The sequence below is a fragment of the Mobula birostris genome, chromosome 5 (assembly GCF_030028105.1).
Source record: "Mobula birostris isolate sMobBir1 chromosome 5, sMobBir1.hap1, whole genome shotgun sequence".
In the NCBI taxonomy this organism is placed as follows: Eukaryota; Metazoa; Chordata; class Chondrichthyes; order Myliobatiformes; family Myliobatidae; genus Mobula; species Mobula birostris.
The window spans coordinates 104092137-104116289 of record NC_092374.1 but is presented as its reverse complement, the minus strand read 5'-3'; the positions used below and the strand labels follow the sequence as shown (position 1 = coordinate 104116289).

Sequence of the window (24153 nt, the reverse complement as noted above, 5' to 3'; positions counted from 1 at the left end):
GAAGGTATTATCACTATTAAAGAAAAAGTTAAGCAATGGAAGAGCACGACCCTCCATGGAAGACATCCCAACGATCTCAGCAGACTCGATGTTAATAAGAAAGCATCGCATGCCTGGCTCAAGAGTTGGAAAACTCTTCCCAGAAACAGAAGGGTCCTTTGTGGCAATGTAGGACTAGGCGATTAACACAAAAAAAGCAAAAATACAGAATAAAAGACCAAGAAATTCAAAATGATAAATGTAGAAAATGCCAAGAAAATCCAAAAACAACCCAACACATTACAGGATCCTCTAGTTTAAAATAATCTGATTACTTACACAGGTACAATGAAAGGGCAAACATCATTCATCAAAATCTTGCTTTAAACTACAAACTCATAAATGAAATCACATCTTACTATAAATACAAGCTTGGTCCAGTTTTAGAGTCAGAATACCACAAAATATATCACGACCCATCCGTTATTACATATAGGGCAATCCATAATAACTGTCTGGATATAATATTACAGGATAAAAAAGCAAGAACAACTTACTTAATAGATCTAGCCATTCTAAACACATAACTTACAGAGATCAACAAATGAGGAACACAAGAAATATGCTGAATTCAGAGATGAAATTGAAAGACTGGTACATGAACAGGATATACATTGTCCTGATAGTTATATCTACAACTGGTATCATCCCAAAAGCACTACACAATAACATTAAACAATTAGGGCTACACAGTAATATCTATGTAAATTTTCAGAAGACCAAAATGCTAAACACCATGAGAATAATCCAAAAGTTTCTAGCAATTGACAAATGAGCATGCTTGGCTATGCCTGTACCTCAGGTTTTATCAGTTTAAGCTGAGGAGAAAAATAATAATAAATAAATAAACAATAAATATCAAGAATGTGAGACGAAGAAACTTGAAATTGAGTTGTTAGGTTGTGGGAACAGTTCAGCGATGGGTTGAGTGAAATAATTATGGTTCATGAGCAGAACCTGATGGCGGAAGTGAGAATAGAGCATGTCCTGGGTGGTGGGGATCTTTGATTATGGATGCTGCTTTCCTGTGACAATGCTCCATGTAGATGTGCTCAATGAGGAAGGCGGGGCTTTATCCTGATGGACTGGGCCATATCCATTTCTTTTTGTAGGACTTGCCGCTCAAGTGCATTGTTGTTTCCATACTAAGCTGTGATGCGGCCAGTCAGTATACTCCTCACTACACATCTATAGAAGTTGGTTAAAATTTTAGATGTCATTGTGAAACACCACAAACCTCTAAGCAGAGGTAGAACCATGCTTTCTTCACAATGGCACTTATATGGTAGACCCAGGACAGATCCTCCGAAATGATAACACCAGGGATTTAAAGTTGCTGACCCTTTCCACCTCTGATGAGGTCTGCTCATGAACCACCTGAAGTCAATAATCATCTCCTTGGTGCTGCTGACACTGAGTAAAAGTTTGTTGCAGCTAGTCAGGAATAACACTCACACCACGAAGGATATCTTCAAGAAGGACGCATCCATCATTAAGGACTCTCACCATTGGGATGTGCTTTCTTTGCCTCACTACCATCAGGGAGCACGTACAGGAGTCTGATGGCCTACACTCAATGATTCAGAAACAGCTTCTTCCCACTACTGTCAGATTACTGAGCAGCCTATGACCCAATAAATACTATCTCTCTATTCCCTTCCTTTAAGCTATTTATTTATTTTTGCATCTATAGATTTTTCACGTCTTTACACTACTCCTGCAGCAAAGCAACATGTTTTCCATGATATGTCAGTGATCATAAACCTGATTCTGATTCTGATTTTGATTCTGACTTCCGAGGCATTTGGACAGGTAGATGAGTGGGAAAGATTTAGACGGGTCAAACGTGGACAAGTTGGATTAGCTTAAATCAGATTCTTGGTCAGCATGGACATGCTATCCTGAAGGGTCTGTTTCTATGCTATATGAATCTATATCTCTATGAGGAGCCAATATTGATTGGCTTGTAAAGGAATTGAATAATAATCTGATAGAGAATGGAAGTTTAGCATTGTTATTGATTAAAAGTGTATGTAATATTGTTTGTGACAAATAAGTATTGCATTAAGTTCCCTGCTAGTCCACAACAATGTACATATACAGCATACTGAGGCAAACTGTGAAAGGTCCTTGAAAAATTTATAAACTGCACTCAAATTCTATTAATTCCTTTTCATCTGTGTATCAAACTGTCCATTCTTCAATGGGCTCTGCCAGTGGTTGGGAACATTGTATAGAAAACCATACACTCAAAGACATACAGGGAGGTTGTGAAGAGCAAGAATATTCTCTGCAGAAAGCAGGCACATCAATGCTTAAGAAAAAAGTGGAGAAGGGTGAATATTCTGGTGTGTGTCATTTATTTAACATGAAGAAATGATTAGGTAAGACCTTCCCTTGGAGGTTTAAATGGTTCCCAAGAGGTCAGTGACAACCTAATTGTGGACTACATGATGGAAGTATTGTGTCTCATTTTCCCATCCTTTTTCTGATGTGACAAAAAACCAAGTTATCAGAAGATTGATGCTAATGAGAGAGAGATAAGTGAGACAATGGAGAAACATTCAAAATGTTAATACGAGAGAAGAGAGAGATTAACGAGAAAGAAACACATTTCAGTATATTGACAAACCGGTTGCTTTGAACCTGAACTGTTTAAAGTTTGATGGACAGGCGATACCCCAGCAGGGGGATAAAAAGAACAGGTTCGCTAAGGCACGAGAAACCATGAGATCACGAGATAAGGAGACCCTGGAAGAGTGGTGTGCCCCCACAAGTTGTTGGTAGTTTGGAGGTCTGATCACAGGAACCGACCATAGACGTACAGGGTGAAAAGGTACGATCGGCGGGAACCTGGTGTGTGTGTCCGCCCTTGCCTGGGTGCCAAGATCACCAAGGAAGAACGGTCATTTCCGGAACGGAGGGGTCATAGTCGGTGACCACAGAAGACATAAAAGGGGTCCGCCCGAAAGCCAACTGCAAAGAACATCAAAGGTCTGCTGAATCAGATTTGCATATTCTCTCTCTCTCTCTCTCTCTCTCCAACAGCACAACAGCGATTACTGCGAACTGTACTAAGCTGAACTGAACTCTGCGTCACTTGAGACTGATCATTTTACCCCTAGACTGCGATACAGCTTGGTTGATTCCTATTATCCTAGTTCTGTGTACATGTGTGTTTTATCATTGCTAACCTGTTGCATTTATATCCGTACGATTAGAGTACTGTGTTACTTATTTCTTTAATAAAACTTTATTAGTTTCTAGTGAACCAGACTCCAACTAAGTGGTCCATTTCTGCTGATTTGGCAATCCAGTTATGGGGTACGTAACACTGATCACACTTAGGTTACAGATTGGTGAACCAAGCAATGTTACACTAGCCGCCTAAGTAAATAGAAATGTTACCAGCTCGTAGAGTCAGAGTCCTTCAGCCCACCTCTTCCATACAATCAAATACCCATCCAAGCTAGTCCACTTTGCCCACATCCTTCTAAAACTTTCCTATCCATGCATTTCTCTAACTATTTAAGCTTAAAGTTAGAGAAGTCGATGTTTATGCCATCAGGTTGGAGGCTACCCAGACGGAATATAAGGTGTTGCCATCAGGTTGGAGTCTACCCAGACAGAATACATTGACTTATCTAACTTCCGCTAATGCCCCACCTCCCCCTCGTACCCCATCCGTTATTTATTTTTACACACACATTCTTTCTCTCACTCTCCTTTTTCTCCCTCTGTCCCTCTGACTATACCCCTTGCCCATCCTCTGGGTTCCCCCCCCCCTTGTCTTTCTCCCCGGACCTCCTGTCCCATGATCCTCTCATATCCCTTTTGCCAATCACCTGTCCAGCTCTTGGCTCCATCCCTCCCCCTCCTGTCTTCTCCTATCATTTTGGATCTCCCCCTCCCCCTCCCACTTTCAAATCTCTTACTAAGCCTTCCTTCAGTTAGTCCCGACGAAGGGTCTCGGCCTAAAACGTTGACTGTACCTCTTCCTAGAGACGCTGCGTTCACCAGCAACTTTGATGTGTGTTGCTTGAATTTCCAGCATCTGCAGAATTCCTGTTGTTAACATGTATTTCCCTCAGTTCCTCCATCTCACTGGACCCTCTGTCCTCTACTATTTCCGGAAGATTATTTATGTCCTCCTTAGTAAAGAGAAGACAGAACCAAAGTAGTTATTCAATTGGCCTGCCATGTCCTTGCTCCCCATAATCAATTCACCTGTTTCTGTCTGTAGGGGACCTACTTTTGTCTTAACCAATCTTTTTCTTTTCACATATCTATAAAAACTTTTACAGTCAGTTTTTACGTTCCCTGCCAGTTTTCTCTCATAATCTTTTTTCCCCTTCCTAATTAAGCCCTTTGTCCTCCTCTGCTGGACTCTGAATTTCTCCTAGTCCTCAGGTGAGCCACTTTCTCTGGCTAATTTGTATGCTTCTTCTTTGGAATTGATACTATCCCTAATTTCCCTTGTCAGCCACGGGTGCACTACCTTCCTTGATTTATTCTTTTGCCAAACTGGGATGAATAATTGTTGTAGTTCATCCATGCAATCTTTAAATGCTTGCCATTGCATATCCACCGTCAACCCTTTAAGTGTCATTTGCCAGTCTCTTAGCTAATTCACGTCTCATACCTTCAAAGTTACCCTTCTTTAAGTTCAGAACCTTTGTTTCTGAATTAATTCCTGTCAGTCACCTTTTGTACTGACACTTAATGGTCACATAATCAATCTATATATATAAGCTATCTTATGTATTTACCTTTATATTTATTGTGTTTTTAATATTATTGTGTTCTTTATCTTTTTTTAGTACCGCATTGAATCCAGAGTAACAATTATTTTGTTCTCCTTTACACCTGTGCATAGGAAATGACATCAAGCAATCTAGAATCTTGAATCCCAACCACTTGCTTTGACAGTACATACCTATCACTGTTACCCTTCAAGTATCCATTACTTTCCCCTTTCATGCTTAACCTATGCTGCCTAGTTCATGATTCCCCAACCTTGCATTCGAGTTAGGGTCAGGGTTAGGCTGCTCACATTCACTGAACAAACCCTCTCATGATGTTGTGGATGGCATGGCAGTGAGTCAGTTAGCACTGTTGCAGTGTTAGTGACCTGGGTTCAATTCCTCTGCAGTGTAAGGTGTCTTGATGCTCTCTCTATGACCTCTCCTCCCATGTCTGTGCGGGTTTGTAGGTTAATTGACCACATGGGTGTCATTGAGAGACATTAGCTTTTCGGGCTGGAAGGTCCTGTTGCCATGCTGTCACCAAAAAATAAAAAGGTAGGTACTTCTATAAGATCATTTCTCAGTCTCCTGCACTCCAAAGAAAGGTGTCACAGTCTCATATTTATTTTTTATTTTATTTAGAGATCCAGCGTGGAATAACTCTTCAAGCTGCACGGCCGAACAATCCCTGATTTAACACTAGTCTAATCATGGGGCAATTTACAATGACTAACCTACTAACCGGTACATCTTTGGACTGTGGGAGGAAATTGGAGCATGCAGAGGAAACCCACATGCAAACGGAAAGGAACATACAAGCTTGCTTCTGGAGGACGCCAGAATTGAACACCAAAATCTGATGCCCCCAGCTGTAATAGCTTCACGCTAACTGCTACACTATCATGGCGCTTCACAACATGGAAATGGGGCCCATCCATCTAACTGGTCTGTATTGACCAAAATTACCAACTTAACTAGTCCCATTTGTCCACATCTGACCCATATTCTCTTAAAACTTTACTGTCCGTATTCTTGTCAACTACCTTTTAAATGATGTTAATGTATCTGCTTCAACCACTTCCTGTGACAGCTCATCTCATAGACTGACCACCTTCTGGGTGAAAATAATGTCCTCAGATTCCTATTAAATAAAGTCTGTCCAGTCTCTCTCTGCAATTCAGTCCCTCGAGATTTGAAAACATCCTTGTAACCACTTGAATAACACGGTCTGACTTGGAACTATTGAGCTGTAAAAAGTCTCAAAAATATGAGAGTAAAATGCCTCACAATGTTTACTCACAGTTATGGCAGGTGGCTCCAGTGTAGTCGGTCCCTGTACAGTTACAGTAGAACATACTCCAGGACTGGGAACATTCTCCTCCGTGTTCACAGTAATTTGGTAAGCATCTGAAGCACAAGAAAAAGGAAGGAATGTACTGAATAAATGTGTGAATACAGCAACATTAGTTGCCAAGTCAAGTCGAGTCAAGTCACTTTTTATTGTCATTTCAACCATAACTACTGGTACAGAACACAGTAAAAATGAGACAGCATTTTCCAGGACCATGGTGCTACATGAAACAATACAAAAACTACACTGAACTACCTAACAAAAACACAAAAACTACACTAGACTACAGACCTATCCAGGACCGCATAAAGTGCACAAAACAGTGCGGGCACTTCAATAAATAATAATAAACAAGACAATAGGCACAGTAGGTTGGTGTCAGTCCAGGCTCTGGGTATTGAGGAGTCTGATGGCTTGGGGGAAGAAACTGTTACATAGTCTGGTCCTGAGAGCTCGAATGCTTCGGTGCCTTTTTCCAGATGGCTGGAGGGAGAAGAGTTTATATGAGGGATGAGTGGGGTCCTCTATAATGCTGTTTGCTTTGCGGATGCAGCGTGTGGTGTAAATGTCTGTAATGGCGGGAAGAGAGACCCCGATGATGTTCTCAGCTGACCTCACCATCCGCTGCAGGGTCTTGCGATCCGAGATGGTGCAATTTCCGGACCAGGCCGTGATGCAGCTGCTCAGGATGCTCTCAATACAACCTCTGTAGAATGTGGTGAGGATGGGGGGTGGGAGATGGACTTTTCTCAGCCTTCGCAGAAAGTAGAGATGCTGCTGGGCTTTCTTTGCTATGGAGCTGGTGTTGAGGGACCAGGTGAGATTCTCTGCCAGGTGAACACCAAGAAATTTGCTGCTCTTAACGATCTCTACGGAGGAGTCGTCAATGTTCAGCGGAGAGTGGTCGTTCTGTGTCCTCCTGAAGTCAACAACCATCTCTTTTGTTTTGTTCACATTAAGAGACAGGTTGTTGGCTCTGTACCAGTCCGTTAGCCACTGCACCTCCTCTCTGTATGCTGACTCATCGTTCATGCTGATAAGATCCACCACGGTCATGTCATCAGCAAACCTGATGATGTGGTTCAAGCTGTGTGTTGCAGCATAGTCATGGGTCAGCATAGTGAACAGCAGTGGACTGAGCACACAGCCCTGGGGGGCCCCGTGTTCAGCATCAATAGCTGGCATGGCAGTGTAGTGGTGAGCACGAATGAGAGTTTGATGTCATCTGTAAGGCGTCTATATATCCACCTACTGGACTGCATGGGTTTCCTTTGGGTGATCCAGTTTCCTTCCAAAGTTAGTAGGTTAGTTGGTCATTGTAAATTGACCTGCATTTAGGCTAGAGTTAAATCGGAGGGTGCTAGGAGGTGCGGCTCAAAGGGCCGGGGGTGGGGGGGGTGCTGTTCTGCACTGCATCTCAATAAATAAAAAAATACTAAAACTGGGGAAGCATAGAAGTGACCTGAGACTTGTGAGAAGCAACACACATAAAAGTTGCTGGTGAACACAGCAGGCCAGGCAGCATCTCTAGGAAGAGGTGCAGTCGACGTTTCAGGCCGAGACCCTTCGTCAGGACTAACTGAAGCTCACTCTTCCTTCACCAGCAACTTTTATGTGTGTTGCTTGAATTTCCAGCATCTGCAGAATTCCTGTTGTTTGAGACTTGTGAGAAGAGGGTTAATGTTTGGGCTGGAGTAACAGTAATTATCTGTTATGTCAATCAGGTACAACAAGGATAATGGTAACATCTAAATTCCTCATCTCCTGAGATCAGTACAAATAGACAAATATCCATAAGAAATTGTGCCAATGTTGCAAAGGGGAGAAAGATGGTCGCCATAGGGGGTAATGGGCAGGTGAGGAGAAGAGACGGGTTAAGAGAGGAAACAGAATGGAGAATGGAAAAGAGAGAAGTGGGAGGGGGAAGAAATTAACCGATGTTCAAGGAATTGATATTCATGCCACCAGGTTGGAGGCTATCCAAACAGAATATGAGGCGTTGATCTCCCAACCTGAGAATGGTCTTATCATGCCAGTAAAGGAGGCCGTGGACAGGTATTGTATGTTAGAGTTGGAATGGAAAGTCGAATTGAATTAGATAGCCATCAGGGAATCCTGCTTGTTGCAGTTGGAAGGACTTGCGGTGCAGTTGTCGAGTGCTCGACTGTTACGTGCTCAAGGAGATCTGTTTTTTTTGTGAGAATGATGTAATGGTCTTTTGGAGGTCACCTGATGTGATTTTCCCGCCGATGTGAGGTCACGTGATGACATGTGCACCATGGGTATATAAGGGTCGACCCCAGATATCGCAGTTCATTTTTTAGTTTGTAGATTTCCAGGTAGAATGTGCTGTGTCTCTGTTTCTGTTGCGTGTTTGTTTTTGTGACGCAGTTTCATTTTTGAAACAGTTGTGAGTTCTGTTGCAAGTACAATATTATTAGACTGGAAATTTTTGGCTAGATGTGCTAATTTACTCAATTTCAGCAGTAGAAGGGAGAGTGAAGACTTCATCGAAGTACAGGACCGAAGGATTGAGAGGAGTCAGCATCTTTCAGCAGTTTAACAAAGGATCAACCTTATTGAGTCTTCGTTGAAGGAGTAGCGACCTGCATTGAGATAACTCTTGCCAAAAGAGAAAAGAGTTCATACAAGGGTTTGCTCTCTCTCTCTAAAAGAATCTAAGGTCAGTTATTTTAAACTGTTTTAAACTGCACCGTGAATCCTTTGGATAGAACCAGCAGGAAAGTCACGTCTATGAAGAAATCTTTCTCCACAGAAGTCCCTCCCAATTGAACGTATAAATCTGTTGGACTTTCGAATTTACCATTTTAAGAATTATATCTGACTTTGTCGTTTTAAGAACTGTTTTTGCATTTAACGCTTTAAGAACCAGTGCCGAGTGACGATTTGTTGAACAGCTGCATAGCGGTTAATTTCCGGTTAAGATTTTTGTTTGTTTTTTCCTTATCGTTTATCAATGTTTAATAAATGTTTGGTTGATTTTATATAACCTGTCTCGATTGATATTCATTGTTGCCGGTTACATAACACGACAAAGCGATTCCCCAATCTACGACTGGTCACACCCATGTTGAGTAGACCACACCAGGAATACCAGATACAGTAGATGACCCTGACAGACTCACAGTTGAAATGGAAAGAGAAAGTAGCAATTGACTCTCATTCCTGGACGTACTTGTTGTGAGAAGGACAGGCAGTACATTAGATTTATCTGTCTACTAGAAGGGCACACACACGGACCAAATACTTTGGAACTGTCTTAGGAACCAGTGACTTCATGATTTTCTGAAGGATATTTATTGCTTATTTATTTATTATTATCACTATTTTTTTCCCTTTTGAATTTGCATATTGGTTATTTGCTAGTTCTGTGTGGTCTTGGAATTTCAATGACGTCTCTTTGTATTTACTATGAATGCCCACAAAAAAAGAATTTCAGGGTAGTATATGGTGACCTATACTCTATGTATTTTGGTAATACATTTACTTTGAACTCCATCAGTCAGAAATGAAAGGAAACAAAAATTGGTCTATTTGCAGCAATTGGCAGTGATGCTTTAAAGCCACTGTGATTTTGAGTCGACAAACCAAGTTATAAAGAAGCTCCTCCTTATTTTTGGTTAGGAGTAATGGACAATAAAATACTTGATATGTCCCCGTCAACCCTCATCAATTTTTCTCAATGCACCACAGAAAAAGTTCAGTCTGGATATATCACAGCTTGGTAGAGTAACTGCTCTGTTTGTGACTGCAAGGAACTGCAGGGAATTGTGGAAGTCTTCACATATTCCTATTTTAGATTGCTGTGGCTGAAATCCCTAGCTACAGCCATGGATGATACAATAAGCAACATTGTTTTAAGGCATTCAAAAATCTACCCCTACTCAAAATCAACAGTCTCCAGTCGCAATGTGTTTCCCCTTTTATGTCAGAGGAAAAGAGGATGCCGTGCTGGTTTAAAAGTTCATCAAGTAAGAAGAAGAGGATTCCATCTTCCACTAACGTCTATTTTGCTGGCAAATGTACCAACTCTGGAAAATGGAATCAATGACCTCAGAGAAAAATTGCTGTACCAGAGGAACATCAGAGACTTGTGCTTTTTTGTTTCACAAAACCTTGGCCGTTACCCTGCCATTGCCAGCTCAGCTGGCTTCATGACGCACACCAAGATAGAACTGCAGAGTATTTCAAAGGCAGAGGAAGTGGAGTATGCTTTAGGATTAACTCCTCATGGTGCACAGATGTGGCAGTTCTTCCTAGTCCTGATCACCCAACCTGGAACATCTAGTGATCACGCATTGTCCATTTAAACTGCCATGGGAGTTTACAGCCATTGTCTTGCTAATGGTGTATATTCCACTTCAGGCCCTTATCGAACAGGCTGTAGTCCAGAGTCTGCTAAGCGACATAAACACAGGCATGAAACAGCGTATCCTTATGCCTTGCCTTTCATTTTGGTGGATCATAACCAGGACAGTTTGAAAAGTCCCTCAATAATTATCGCCAGTAGGTCTACAGTGGATGTGATCTCATTCGTTGTTCACGCGGCCTTGGATCACCTGGACAATACTAATACTCAAATCCAGCTACTGTTCATTGACTACAGTTCAGCATTTAACCCAATTGTTTCTACAATTCTAATCACACATGGGCCTCTGAACTTCCTTCTACAACTGGATCCTTGACTTCCTCACTGGAAGACCAGTCTGTGCAGATCGGAAATAACGTCTCTACCTCGTTGATAATCAACACTGGTGCACGTCAAGGATGTGTGCTTAATTCAATGCTCCATTCTAGCTGATAGGCACAACTCAAATGCCATTTATAAATTTGCTGATGACACAACCATTGTTGGCAGAATTTCAGATGGTGATGAGGAAGCATACAGGAGTGAGATAGATCAGCTGGTTGAGAGGTATTGCGGCAACAACCTTGTACTCAACGTCAGTAAGACCAAAGAATTGATTGTGGACTTCAGAAAGGGTAAGACAATGACACACACACCAGTCCTCATTGAATGACCAGTAGTGGAAGAGTGAGCAATTTCAAGTTCCTGGGTGTCAACATTTCTGAGGATCTAACCTGGGCCCTGCATGCTGATGCAGTTACAAAGAAGGCATGACAGCAGCTATACTTCATTAAGAGTTCAAAGAGATTTGGTAGGCCATCAAAGACACTTGCAAATTTCAATAGATGTACTGCGGGGAGGATTCTAACTGGCTGCATCATGAAGGTCGATCATCAGTGGAGTGCCTCAGGGATCTGTTCTGGGACCCTTACTCTTCGTGACTTTTATACATGACCTGGATGAGGAAGTGGAGGGATGGATTAGTAAGTTTGCTGATGACACAAAGGTTGGAGGTGTTGTGGATAGTGTCGAGGGCTGTCAGAGGTTACAGCGGGACATTGATAGGATGCAAAACTGGGCTGAGAAGTGGCAAATGGAGTTCAACCCAGGTAAGTGTGAAGTGGTTCATTTTGGTAGGTCAAGTATGATGGCAGAATATAGTATTAATGGTAAGACTCTTGGCAGTGTGGGGGATCAGAGGGATCTTGGGGTCTGAGTCCACAGGATGCTCAAAACAGCTGCGCAGGTTGACTCTGTGGTTAAGAAGACACATGGTGTATTGGCCTTCATCAATCGTGAAATTGAATTTAGGAGCCGAGAGATAATGTTTCAGCTATATAGGACCCTGGTCAGACTCCACTTGGAGTACTGTGCTCAGTTACGGTTGTCTCACTACAGGAAAGATGTGGAAGCCATAGAAAGGGTGCAGAGGAGATTTAGAAGGATGTTGCCTGGATTGGGGAGCATGCCTTATGAGAATAGGTTCAGTGAACTCGGCCTTTTCTCCTTGGAGCGACTGAGGATGAGAGGTGACCTGATAGAGGTGTATAAGATGATGAGAGGCATTGATCCTGTGGATAGTCAGAGGCTTTTTCCCAGGGCTGAAATGGTTGCCACAAGAGAACACAGGTTTAAGGTGCTGGGGAGTAGGTACAGAGGAGATGTCAGGGGTAATTTTTTTACTCAGAGTGGTGAATGCGTGGAATGGGCTGCTGGAAACAGTGGTGGAGGTGGATACGATGGGGTCTTTTAAGAGACATTTGGATAAGTACATGGAGCTTAGAAAAATAGAGGGCTATAGGTAAGCCTAGTAATTTCTAAGGTAGGGACATGTTCGGCATAACTTTTTGGGCCAAAGGACCTGTATTGTGCTGTATGTTTTCTATGTTTCTATGTTTGGTATGGGAAGCTACTACACAGGATTGAAAGAAGGTGCAGAAAGTTGAGAACTCATTTAGCACTGTCATGGGCACTAGTCTCCACAGCATCCAGAACATCTTCAAGGAGTGATGCCTCAAAAAGGCAGCATCCTTAATTAAGGACTCCCATTAACAAGGACATGGCATTCTTCTCATTGCTACCAACACGGAGGATGTACAGGAGCCAGAACGCACACACTCAACTATTCAGGAATAGCTTCTTCCTCTCTTCATCAGATTTCTGAATGGACACTGAACCCCCTGAATATTACTCACTACTATTTTTCTTTTTGCGCTATTTATTTACTTTAACCTTTTAAATATCTGTATCCTGGCTCTCCCCTCTCCCACCAGGCAAATGATAGAAAAGCACCAGGCTCAAGGACAGCTTCTATCTCACTGCTATCAGACTTTTGAATGGACTTCTTGTACAATAATGTGACCTCTTGACCTCAGATTCTGCTTTACAAAACAATATTTATGTATTTATGTACATGTGCTAATAATAAACCAGCCCATCGGTTTTAACTGGTTGTTCCTGCAAAGGGTTGGAGAAATCTTAAAAGTCTTCTGTCAGAGCAAGTGGTTAGCGCATCACTTTACAGCACCTGCGATCATCGATTTCCACTGCTGCCTGTAAGGAGTTTGTGCGTTCTCCCCATAACCACGTGGTTTTCCTCCAGGTGCTCTGCTTTATTTTCACATGACAAAGCCGTACGGTTTATAATTAGTAAGTTGTGGGTGCCAGAAGCATGGTGACACTTGCCCAGTACAATCCAATGACTCTGGATATTGGGAGAACTTTCAAGAACTTTTTATTAGCGTTTTCTTTGTTAAAAATATTTTCGTAATTAAGATTAATAAGCTAATAGAAAGAAAATAATTAAAATTTAATTTATGTAAAATATCCTGAAATTTGGAGAGAGATGTTGGAACTGAGTTGAAGTTACTTTTCAATACACATCATTTGGGATCAGTTTTGATTCAGCTGTCCTGTTGACTTGCATCTGTTCGAACATTCTTAAGCTGAACAGATTTATTTTTCTTTACCGCCATGCTCTCCATGTTGCGCTGCTGCTTTGCACTCAGTGAGTCAGATAGCAAGTCGATCCCAGGGATAGCAGGCACTGCTAAGATCACGCAGATGGTGAACCTCGTTCACAGACAGTGGAAATTTCAGGCAATTATTCTCCACGTTCATCAGGGTTAATGAGGTTGAACGTAACATCTCGTTGCTGCCTCACCTGAGACCAGCTCTCTCGATACACATGAACTTGAGTTCTTCTAAGTCCATGTTGCATACATGCCTGCCACTTCATTAGGTCCTAGAGATATAAATATTTTTACAGTAGGACCATCAATCATAACCCCCTCCCCTCTACACCTCCCGTTGCGCATCTTTCATCACTTTGACTTATTAACTATCCCATTCACCAGAAAGATAAAACAAGAAGAGAATTAAAAGAAAAATAAAACAAACCACAGATGCTGAAACTCTGAAACCTTTTTATAAATTCTGTCTTTCTCAATTCTGACAAGGGATCTTCTATCTGAAAAGTTAACTCGATTTCTCTTTTGACAGTCACTGTCTATCCACCTATCCTGCTAGATCAGAATTAGGTTTAATATCACCGGCATATGTCATGAAATTTGTTAACTTAATGGCAGCAGTACATGATAAATAATTATGGAGAATAAAAACAAATTACAGTAAGTGTATATATACATGTGTGTGTCTATATTTAATACGTGTGTCTATATTTAACTATTTAAGTTAAATTAAAAGAAGTAGCGCAAAAAACAAATAAACAGAAGTAATGAGGTGGTGTTCATAGGTTTAATGTCCATTTAGAAATTGGATGACAGAGAAGAAGCAGTTGTTCCTAAATGTTAGAAATTAAACCACTGAACACAAAACAGTACAGACCTCTCAGCCCAAAATATTGTGCTTACCATTCTACCTAACCCATCACTCCCACGTAATGAACCATTTTCATTTCATCCATCTATCAATCAAAGCGTCCCTTGAATGTCCATAATGTGTCAGTCTCTACCATCAACCCCTGGCAGAGCATTCCACACACCCAACACTCTCTGTGTAAAAAAAATCTACCTCTGACATTCGTCCCTATAGTTTCCTCCAATCACCTTTAAATCATGCCTTCTTGTGATACCCTTCACCACCTTAATAAAAAGGCACAGGCTGTCCACTTGATCTATGCCCCTTATCAGATACACCTTTATCAAGTCACCTTTCATCTTCCTTTGCTCAAAAGAGAAAAGCCCTAGCTCACTCAACCTTTCCTCATAAGACATTTTCTCTCATCCAGACAGCTTCCTGGTAAATCTACTCTAAGCCTTCTCTAAAGCTTCCAATTTCTTCCTAAAATAAGGTGACTCATACTGAACACAAGTGGAGTCTAACCATAGTTCTACAGACCTGCAACATTACCTTGTGACTCCTCAACTCAATCCCCAAACTAATGAAGGCCAGCACACCCTGTGCCTTCTTGACTACCCATTCAACTTGCACAGACCCAAGCTCCCCCTGTTCCTCAACACTATTGTGAAGCCAGTATACTTTTCCTTCAAGTTTGACCTTCCAAAGTATATCACTTCACACTTTCCAGACTGAACTGTCTGTAACTTCTCAGCCCACTACTGTCCCATTGTAGCCTTTTACACTGTTTCCAACACAGCCTTATATTTTGAACAAAAGAGCAAAACAATACAAAAGTGGTACAACACACACTAAAAACCTGGATCAGCTCAGCAGGACAGGCAGTATCTGTGGAAATGAATAAACTATTGATGTTTCAGGCTGAGACCCTTCATCAGTACTGGAAAGGATGGGTGAAGATTTCAGAACAAGAAGATGGGGGTAGGGGAAAGAGGACAAGCCAGAAGGTGATAGGTGAAGCTGTGAGTGGGGGAGGAGGGATGAAGTAAGAAACTGGAAGGTGATAAGTGTCAAAGGCAGAGGGCAGGAGAATATGGAATCTGATAGGAGAGGAGAGTGGACCATGGGAGAAAGGAAAGGAGGAGAGGCACCAGGGAGAGGTGACAGACAGGTGAGGATTGGAGGTAAGGAGCCAAAGTGGGGAAATTAACAAGAGTTGGGGGTGGGGGTGGGAGTGAAAAATTAACTGAAATTGGAGAAAATGATGTTCCTGCAATGTAGCACAACTACTGATAGAAATATCTGTTCAATGATAAAGGTGATATAATTGGAAGCATGACCAGCAAACAGAGTTGAATGCAAATTAAGTGGTGTCACTTTAAACCAGAAGGACAGCAGTACCTTTAGGGAATAGGAATATCTCCACCATAGATATAACCCCCTCTCAGAATTGTTCCTTCATCAACAGTGACTTAGAATCCCATTCAGCACACCACACAAATATCTTCACCAGATTGTCATACCAAGTGATTAGCCATCTACAATCATTTTAATTTGTATAATTTCACTGATCATTGCTGACATGTTTATATAGCTAAGTCATAACTTCCTTCTCAAGCAACACACATCAAAGTTGCTGGTGAACGCAGCAGGCCAGGCAGCATCTGTAGGAAGCCTGAAACGTCGACTGCACCTCTTCCTACAGGTGCTGCCTGGCCTGCTGCGTTCACCAGCAACTTTGATGTGTGTTGCTTGAATTTCCAGCATCTGCAGAATTCCTGTTGTTTGCGTTTAAAAAAACCTCCTTCTCAAACTTGATGGACAGAAAATACTAGTCATATTCCAAATGTTCAGCCTCAGGATACAAGGATGTCCATTTAAAACAGAGATGAGGAGGAATTTCTTTAGTAAGAGGGTATAGAATCTGTGGAATTCATTGACACAGATAGGTGTGGAAGCCAGGTGATTGGGTATATTTAATGTGGGGGTTGATAGTTTCTTGATTAGTCAAGGGGAAGGCAGGGAAATGGGGTTGAAAGGGATAACAAATCAGTCATAATGTAACGGAGGAGCAGACTCGGTGGGCAAATGGCCTAATTCTGCTCCTATGGTCTTATGGTTAAAAAAACAAAATTTTTTATGCAAAATAGCTTGAAATTTATAGGGAGATGTTGGAGTTAAGTTGAAGATACTTTTAAATACACTATGGGATTGGTGTGAATATGGATCAATTAATTCATTCTATAGCTAAACACAGCATTGTACAGTTTCTGGGAACAAACATGTTTCAGAAATAGACATTGCTAGAAATTCACAAAAAGGCTGAAAGAGAAGGATAAGCAAACTTTTCATAACATGTTTTTAACAAGAAAAACGCAAATAATCACAGCCTAGAAAGTTTTCACAATATCCAGAGTCGTAAGACCTTAAGACTGACAACCCCAATAGGCGGACCGCGAGCCAGGTTCGGACGGCGAGAACCAAATGTCTGGACCGCTTCGACACATTGGCACTTACGTGAATGCATCTGTCATAACATGTAAATAAAGCACGCGCTGCTCTAATTTATTTTAAAATCATCCCACACTGTAGACTTGACCTATGCCCCCGTAGAGCGCGCGATGCCGAGTTGATTAAAACGCGTGCAATTGATATGGTTGGCGAAATTTTAAGTCATGATGAGAAAACCAAGAAAACGGTCATGGAGCTATTAAAGATGGTGCCATTGTTAGCTAACACGGCAACAAGAAGAGTAGAAGTTTTAGTGGAGAGGTGTTTTTCCAATCTACTCATTGATTTGGAGAAAGCAGAAGCCATATCACTGGCCATAGACTCGTCCTGTGACTGAACCGATGTGGAAGAGCTATCCGTGTTCACAAGATTTTTTGATGGGAAGACCATTCGGGAAGAGCTACTTTGTTTGCTTCTTCTGCCTGGGCGCACAACTGGGGAAATAATTTTTAACAAATTGACACAGTTCTTTCAGAAGAAGGGCTTGGATGTGAGCAAAATTGTGTCCGTTGTCACTGATGGGGCTCCGTCGGTGGTGGGACAACGCAAGGGCTTGGTAAGCAGGTTTACTGCTGTTAACCCAGCACTCTTGGCATTTCATTGCTTTATTCACAAATCAGTGTTGTGCGCTAAACGAACTGGTGGCTGGGGCCCCCGAGATACCTTGGGGCATTCGTTCGAACTGGAAAAACCCCAGGGGACAGATAAAGGCTGTCTTCTCCTTATCAGTCTCGCTCATCGGAATCTGGTAATACCCACTCCGCAAATCCAATACACTGAACCACTGTGCACCACTCAGACAGGCCAATGCATCTTCCACCCTCGGGACCGTATATTGGTCGGGAACAGTGCGGCGGTTCAGGGTCCTATAGTCCACGCACATGCGTACCTTCCCATTTTTCTTCCGTGCCACCACTATGGCGGACGCATATGGGCTTCGGGACTCCGCAATAATCCCTGCATCTTTCAACTGCCGCAAGTGCTGCCGCACATCCTCCACATCTGCCGGGGCCAACCGCCGCGACCTCTCCCTAAACGGGGTGTCATTTGTTACCCGAATGGTGTGCCAAGTGCTCTTGGAAAACCCTACATCAAACTCGCCCTGAGAAAAGACATCCCCTAACTTCAGCATCTTCTCCACCAGCCTGCTCTCATACGCCGGCAGTACAGGGGAGTTTTCAAAATTAAAGGCCTCCTCGGTCAGCCGCCCCCCGTTTCCCAATAGTTCTCTTCCAGTGGGCTTCACGGGGGCGCTGGACATCACCGTCACCGGGAACAAGTGCGCAAGGGGCATCCCGCGCTTAAAGGTGATCTCCCTCTCCGTTATGTTCCGTCATCACCCCCATCCGCCGTGCCTGTACAGCTGAGGGCCTCTGCAATTCAGGTCTCACCAGCGCCCCAGCCGGGAACCAGGACTCCCTTTCCAGGTCGTCGGGGGCGTCTACTAGCAGGGCCTCTCCCGGCGGCAATCCGGGAATCTGGGGGTTCCCATCACTAATGCCACCTCCCCTGGCTGTATCACCTTAGGCCTCGCCTGAGTGCACCACACCGTCCCTCGTTTGCACTCCGGGTCCAGCCCCTGGGGGTCACTCACTCCTTCGTACACTGCTCGGAACACGGGGTGTACCGAGAGGGTCTCCAAAAAGTTTTCCCCCCCTTTCTTCTTACAGGCTCCCAAGAGCCGTAGCACCAGAGGGGAGTTAGTCCCCACCAACAGGGCAGCACCACCGGTCTCCACCGGGTCCGGACAAACCAACACCAGCGTCTCAAAGGCTTCCGATACTCCCACATCTCCCTCTGAAAATTCCAATCTCACTGACAAGTATCCATCGTACGGGTAATCACCATCACTTATGCCCCAAATCTCCAATGCGTTAAACGGAGTTACTGCCAAATGCTTCAGATATTTGTTGTAGAACGACCGGTACAGTAAGGTAACCTGCGACCCAGTGTCAAGGATGGCTTTCGCAAAGATTCCCTCTATCCGTAGGGACACGCTGGAACGGGGTCCCACCAGTCCATCAGGAATTTGGGCTTGTTCGTTCCGGGGTTCCATAGAGGTTTTCTGGGAACGTGTTCCTCCCGAGACTCCAGTCCGTTCCCTCACTGAGCCTCTCTTAAGTTTCCCGACACCTCTCCCTTCTTGGTGGCCTGGGGGCCCTCCCCCCTCGGCGCATCTCATCTCTCACAATCCTTCCGCAAGTGGCCAGCTTCCCCACAGTGGTAGCACGCCCCCGGCCACTCACATTCCCGGCGGAAATGCCCCTCTCTCCCACAGTTATAGCACCCACTACTCGCCGCCTCTCTCCTCCCGATACGGGCCCCCGAGGACCCCTTGGATTTCTCTGGTCTCACCCCGGCTACCACCTCCTGAACCGCTGAAGACCGTCCCTGAGGGTCCGAGCCCCCTGGTCGGCCCAAAGCACACTCCTCGGCCCGTACCTCTCGGATCAGCCGTCCGAATGATGGAGGGGAGCTCTGCTTAAATGACTGCCGTACACTCCAAGCCACCCTGTCATCCTCCCGGGAACCGCTACATATCTGGCTCATCCTTTAATTCCACCACATCGTCCTCCCTCACTATACCTCGTCGCAGCAACCCCGTAAGCTTTCCTTCCAGCCTGAAAGCATAGTCGGAGAGCTTTTCCCCTCTTCTCTGCCCCATCCGTTGAAACTCTGCTAAATGCCGTCAGGGATCCCCTGACAGTCCAAACACTTCCTCCAAAGCGTCTAAACACTCCGATAGGGAAGCCAAGGGGCGTGCCGCTCTCAGATCGCGGACCACCCAGGCCCCTTAAGCTTTCCACCAATCGCTGTCTCTTTTCCTCATCCGAAACTGGCCACACCTCTAACAATTGGGATGTATCTCAACCCAGGTATCATAGTCATCCTCCCCTTCCGGGGTGGGCTCGGCTCCCGAGAAAATTCTCAGCTTCGGGCGGTGCACCTCAACCCTTCTCGCCAGGGAGGTAATGGCAGCCGTTAACTCGGCAGTCTCCTCAAGCCCATGGGGGCGAGGCCTGGCCAAACCTTCCCACTCCACACCTCTACCTCTTGCTACGGGCACCCGGCCTGGGGCCTCATCTAGCTCCTCCTCCTCCGGCACCTCCTCACTTGCGTCCTCGGGGAGAGTGTGGAGACTGTGGAGACCCCACGGCCCCGCCTCCCCCTGGACGTGGACTGTCGTTGGTAATTCTAAAGTCATGACGTCGGCACTCGCCCGCACCAACATCCAGCTGGCCTCCAGTTCTTTCCCACACCTTCTAGCTACAAGTTCTACCTGCTCGATATCTTTAATCAAACTCAACCCTCGCACCAGTACCTCTGCCGGAATGCAATAATCAACCCCGCTTACCACACACGCATGATTCACCGATACCTCCTCCATTTCACACCAAGTTACAATCTTATCTCGCTCCATCTTCACACCACTTACCGCAACAACAAGTACAACTTTCCCGAAAAAAAATCCAAATCCCTGACGGTAACCCCCACTTGTAACGTTCCGTTATATTGGCTCGTGAATGTCTCGGGGAAATCCCGCCCAGCACCTGCTTCAACAGTCCCCTCAGGGTCAGTCGTCGCCCGAATCAATCACAAACATCAATCATCAGCCAGCACACCCAGTAAATTTTAACAAATACACTTTATAGATATTACTAATTCTAGGGCATTAATATACATTTGATACAGAGAGGAAAGTAATGGGAAAAAAAAAAGGCACCAACACTTATCAAAGTCCAAGTTCTTCGCGCGCTACCGTTGGAGCTCAAGTTCGACGTCAGACGACCACCCGAATTCCGTCGACCCACAGCTCGGGACCACCCTGAGTGATCGACCGGAGCCTCTCCGCACGTCCGCCGTCCTCCTCGTCTCTCCTCCCGACTCCCCGCCAAAACTCAGTCCACAGTCATATCATACAGCATGGCATCCGAAAACAAAACGATACATAACCACCCATTGGCTAATAGAACTGGTTATCTCATTTAAAGTAAAACAAACTGTTAGCGCAAACTCTCTGCAGCGTTAAAACACAACAAAGCCGCATTCCACAGATTAACATAACAAAATTGCCATTTTAAATGTAACAAAAGAAAGACCCCATACAGATGTGAGCAAAATTGTGTCTGTTGTCACTGACGGGGCTCCGTCGATGGTGGGACAACACACCGGCTTGGTAAGCAGGTTTGCTGCTGTTAACCCAGCACTCTTGGCATTTCATTGCATTATTCACAAATCAGTGTTGTGTGCTAAACTGTGTGGGGAAATCAAAGAGTGCAACATTGCCTTTTCAGAGCATTGCTGGAGGAAGTGTCAGCAGAACACAAAGGTCTTTCGCGGCATAATGATGTTCACTGGCTGAGCAAAGGCCGTGTGTTGGAGAGGGTGTGCGACCTGCGCGATGAGCTTGTGTCATGTTTATTCACCTGCAGAGCCAAAAAGCCCAAGGATTTAAGAGGTGTTTAAGTGACAACAAGGTGATGGCACATGTTCTTTATTGTCCGACATCATGTCTCATCTAAATCAACTTAATCTGCAATTACAAGGCAACAACCACACTGTTGCGGACATGTACAAGGTGATTGAAGCTTTCCAGTCAAAGCTGAACTTTTTGGGGAGAGACATTCATGGGAGGAAGTTGCACTTTCCACATCTGCGGGAGCATTGCGAGAAGAACGAAATGCGGGAGAATCCAGTGATGAAGGATTTCGTGACAAGCCTGGCAGAAAACTTCAGGGAATGATTTGAAAGCTCCCCTAAACTCTCAGGTGATATCCTCCTCTTCCTGAGACAGCCGTTCTCCATTTCGGCTGACGGCCAGTGGACTGCAGAGGCCAAAAGGCTGGTGCCTTCCATAGATGAGGCAACTCTTCAGATGGAGGTCTTGGAAATGGGAACATCTGATTCGCTCAAATCACAACACAAGTATGTTGGGGTGAGTGACTTTTGGATCAACGTGGTTCCCCAAGCTCAATTCAAAAACACGAGAGCTATTGCGATGCTCCTACTCACACTGTTCCCCTCCACATACATATGTGAGTCATCGTTTTCTTCAATGAACTCTGTCAAGAACCAGGACAGAAACAGACAATCTGATGCACATCTTGGCCACTTCCTCAGAATTGCCACAACAGAATACAGGCCCGACATCAGAAGGAAAGCTTCATCCCGTCGCTGTCACTTCTCTCACTGATTGGTGAGTGAATCAATTTATTTTTATCCATTTGTCAGTCTTATTGTGGTATGATAATATTACAACAACAATAATACTGATAATTTCATTTATAGCTACATTTTATACTTCAAATGCTACTTAGCTTAATTAAAAAGATCTAATAGATTAAATGAGAACAGAAACAGTGGAAAAGGCAGTACTACTAAAACTCTGTGTGGAAGAGAAGTGGTGAAGACTACCATGTTTACTCTGTGTGTGTGTGTGTGTGTGTGTGTGTGTGTGTGTGTGTGTGTGCGTATGTATTTTAAGTCCCAGATGAGTTCTCAATGTGACAGCTGACAGTTGTGATAACTAGAGTCATAATTACATAATTGGTTTTGGACTTATTTTGTTGGGCACGTGGCCACGTGGTTAAGGCATTTCTCTAGTGATCTGAAGGTCGCTAGTTCGAGCCTCAGCTGTGGCAGTGTGTTTGTGTCCTTGAGCAAGGCACTTAACCACACATTGCTCTAGTGTCTGTACGAGGAGTGGTGCCCAACACAGATTTCCAATCTGCGCCTTGTAAGGCATGAAAACGCCCGACGCAGGCCTCTCATGGTCTGAGTCGACATCCCCCCACCCTTGTTTCAAGAGTGCATTTTTTTTTTGTGTGACCCACAACACAGGCTTTGAGAATCCAAGGCCTATCTACCACTACTACTACTACTACCTCTACTCCTACTATTACTAATAATAATAATAATGGTAATAGCAGCAACAACAACATCTGCCCATAAGACAACTCACTGGCGCAATGAAAAAAACCCTGGTCGTTTTGGCCCTTGGCTCAGCATGCTTGACATAATTTGGCCCTTGTGGAAAACTGCCATAAGATATAGGATCAGAATCAGGCCTTGCTGTCCATCGAGTCTGCTCTACCATTTCATTGTGGCTGATTTGTTATTCCTCTCAACCTGATTCTCCTGCCTTCTCCCTAAACTTTTGAAGCCATAAATAATCAAAAACTTCTCAACTTTCGCTTTAAATATATCCAATGACTTGATGTCCACAGCTGTCTGTGGCAATGAATTCCACAGATTCTCATCCCATGACTAAAGAAATTCCTCCTCATCTCTGTTCCAACTGGATGTCCCTCAATCCTAGACTCCCCACTAAAAGGCAACCCTCTCCACATATCCACTCTATCATTTGCCGGAAGAGTCTCAGATTTACCGGATCATTTGCAGGAAAATCAGTTAAAACCGGCTAATTGGTTTATTACATTGAAAATCTATGTTTCTCGTTCCAGCAACTCAGAATCATTTCATCATATCAAGAGTGAAGATTGTCATTCTTCAACACACGAGTGTAAACGAGAACAAAATGACTGCTGCTCTGGATCAACGCAGCATGAAAATATCATAAGCATAAAGACCTCAATAAAAGCAAAATAAATAGAACATAGAACACATAGAACCACAGAAAACTACTGCACTGAAAACAGGCCATTCGGCCCTTCTAGTGTGTGCCAAAACTTTATTCTGCTAGTCCTTTTGACCTGCACCCAGTCCATAACCCTCTAGACCTCTCCTATCCATGTATCTATCCAAATATATAAGCAAGTTATGAGAATGAAGATGTTATGAGAACACAGGGTGAGTTGGATGGGTTGGGTGAGTGGGCAGATGCATGGCAGATGCAGTTTAATGTGGATAAATGTGAGGTTATCCACTTTGGTGGCAAGAACAGGAAGGCAGATTACTATCTGAATGGTGTCAAGTTAGGAAAAGGGGAAGTACAACGAGATCTAGGTGTTCTTGTTCATCAGTCACTGAAAGTTAGCATGCAGGTACAGCAGGCAGTGAAGAAAGCTAATGGCATGCTGGCCTTCATAACAAGGGGAGTTCAGTATAGGAGCAAAGAGGTCCTTCTGCAGTTGTACAGGGCCCTGGTGAGACCACACCTGGAGTATTGTGTACAGTTTTGGTCTCCAAATTTGAGGAAGAGCATTCTTGCTATTGAGGGAGTTCACGAAGTTAATTCCCGGGATGGCGGGTCTGTCATATGTTGAAAGATTGGAGCAACTGGGCTTGTAAACACTGGAATTTGGAAGGATGAGAGGGGATCTGATTGAAACATATAAGATTATTAAGGGATTGGACAC

The 24153-nt window shown here is 43.9% G+C and overlaps 1 protein-coding gene across 1 annotated transcript in view; it reads right to left on the bottom strand.

Annotated features, from left to right (window-relative positions):
• Positions 1-24153, bottom strand: part of LOC140198395 (contactin-associated protein-like 5) — a 1369276-nt gene that overhangs the window by 599368 nt on the left and 745755 nt on the right. Inside the window, exon 12 of the mRNA XM_072259488.1 lies at positions 6085-6191. Within this exon, the coding sequence (XP_072115589.1) occupies positions 6085-6191 (107 nt within the window). The remainder of the gene's footprint in view (positions 1-6084; positions 6192-24153) is intronic.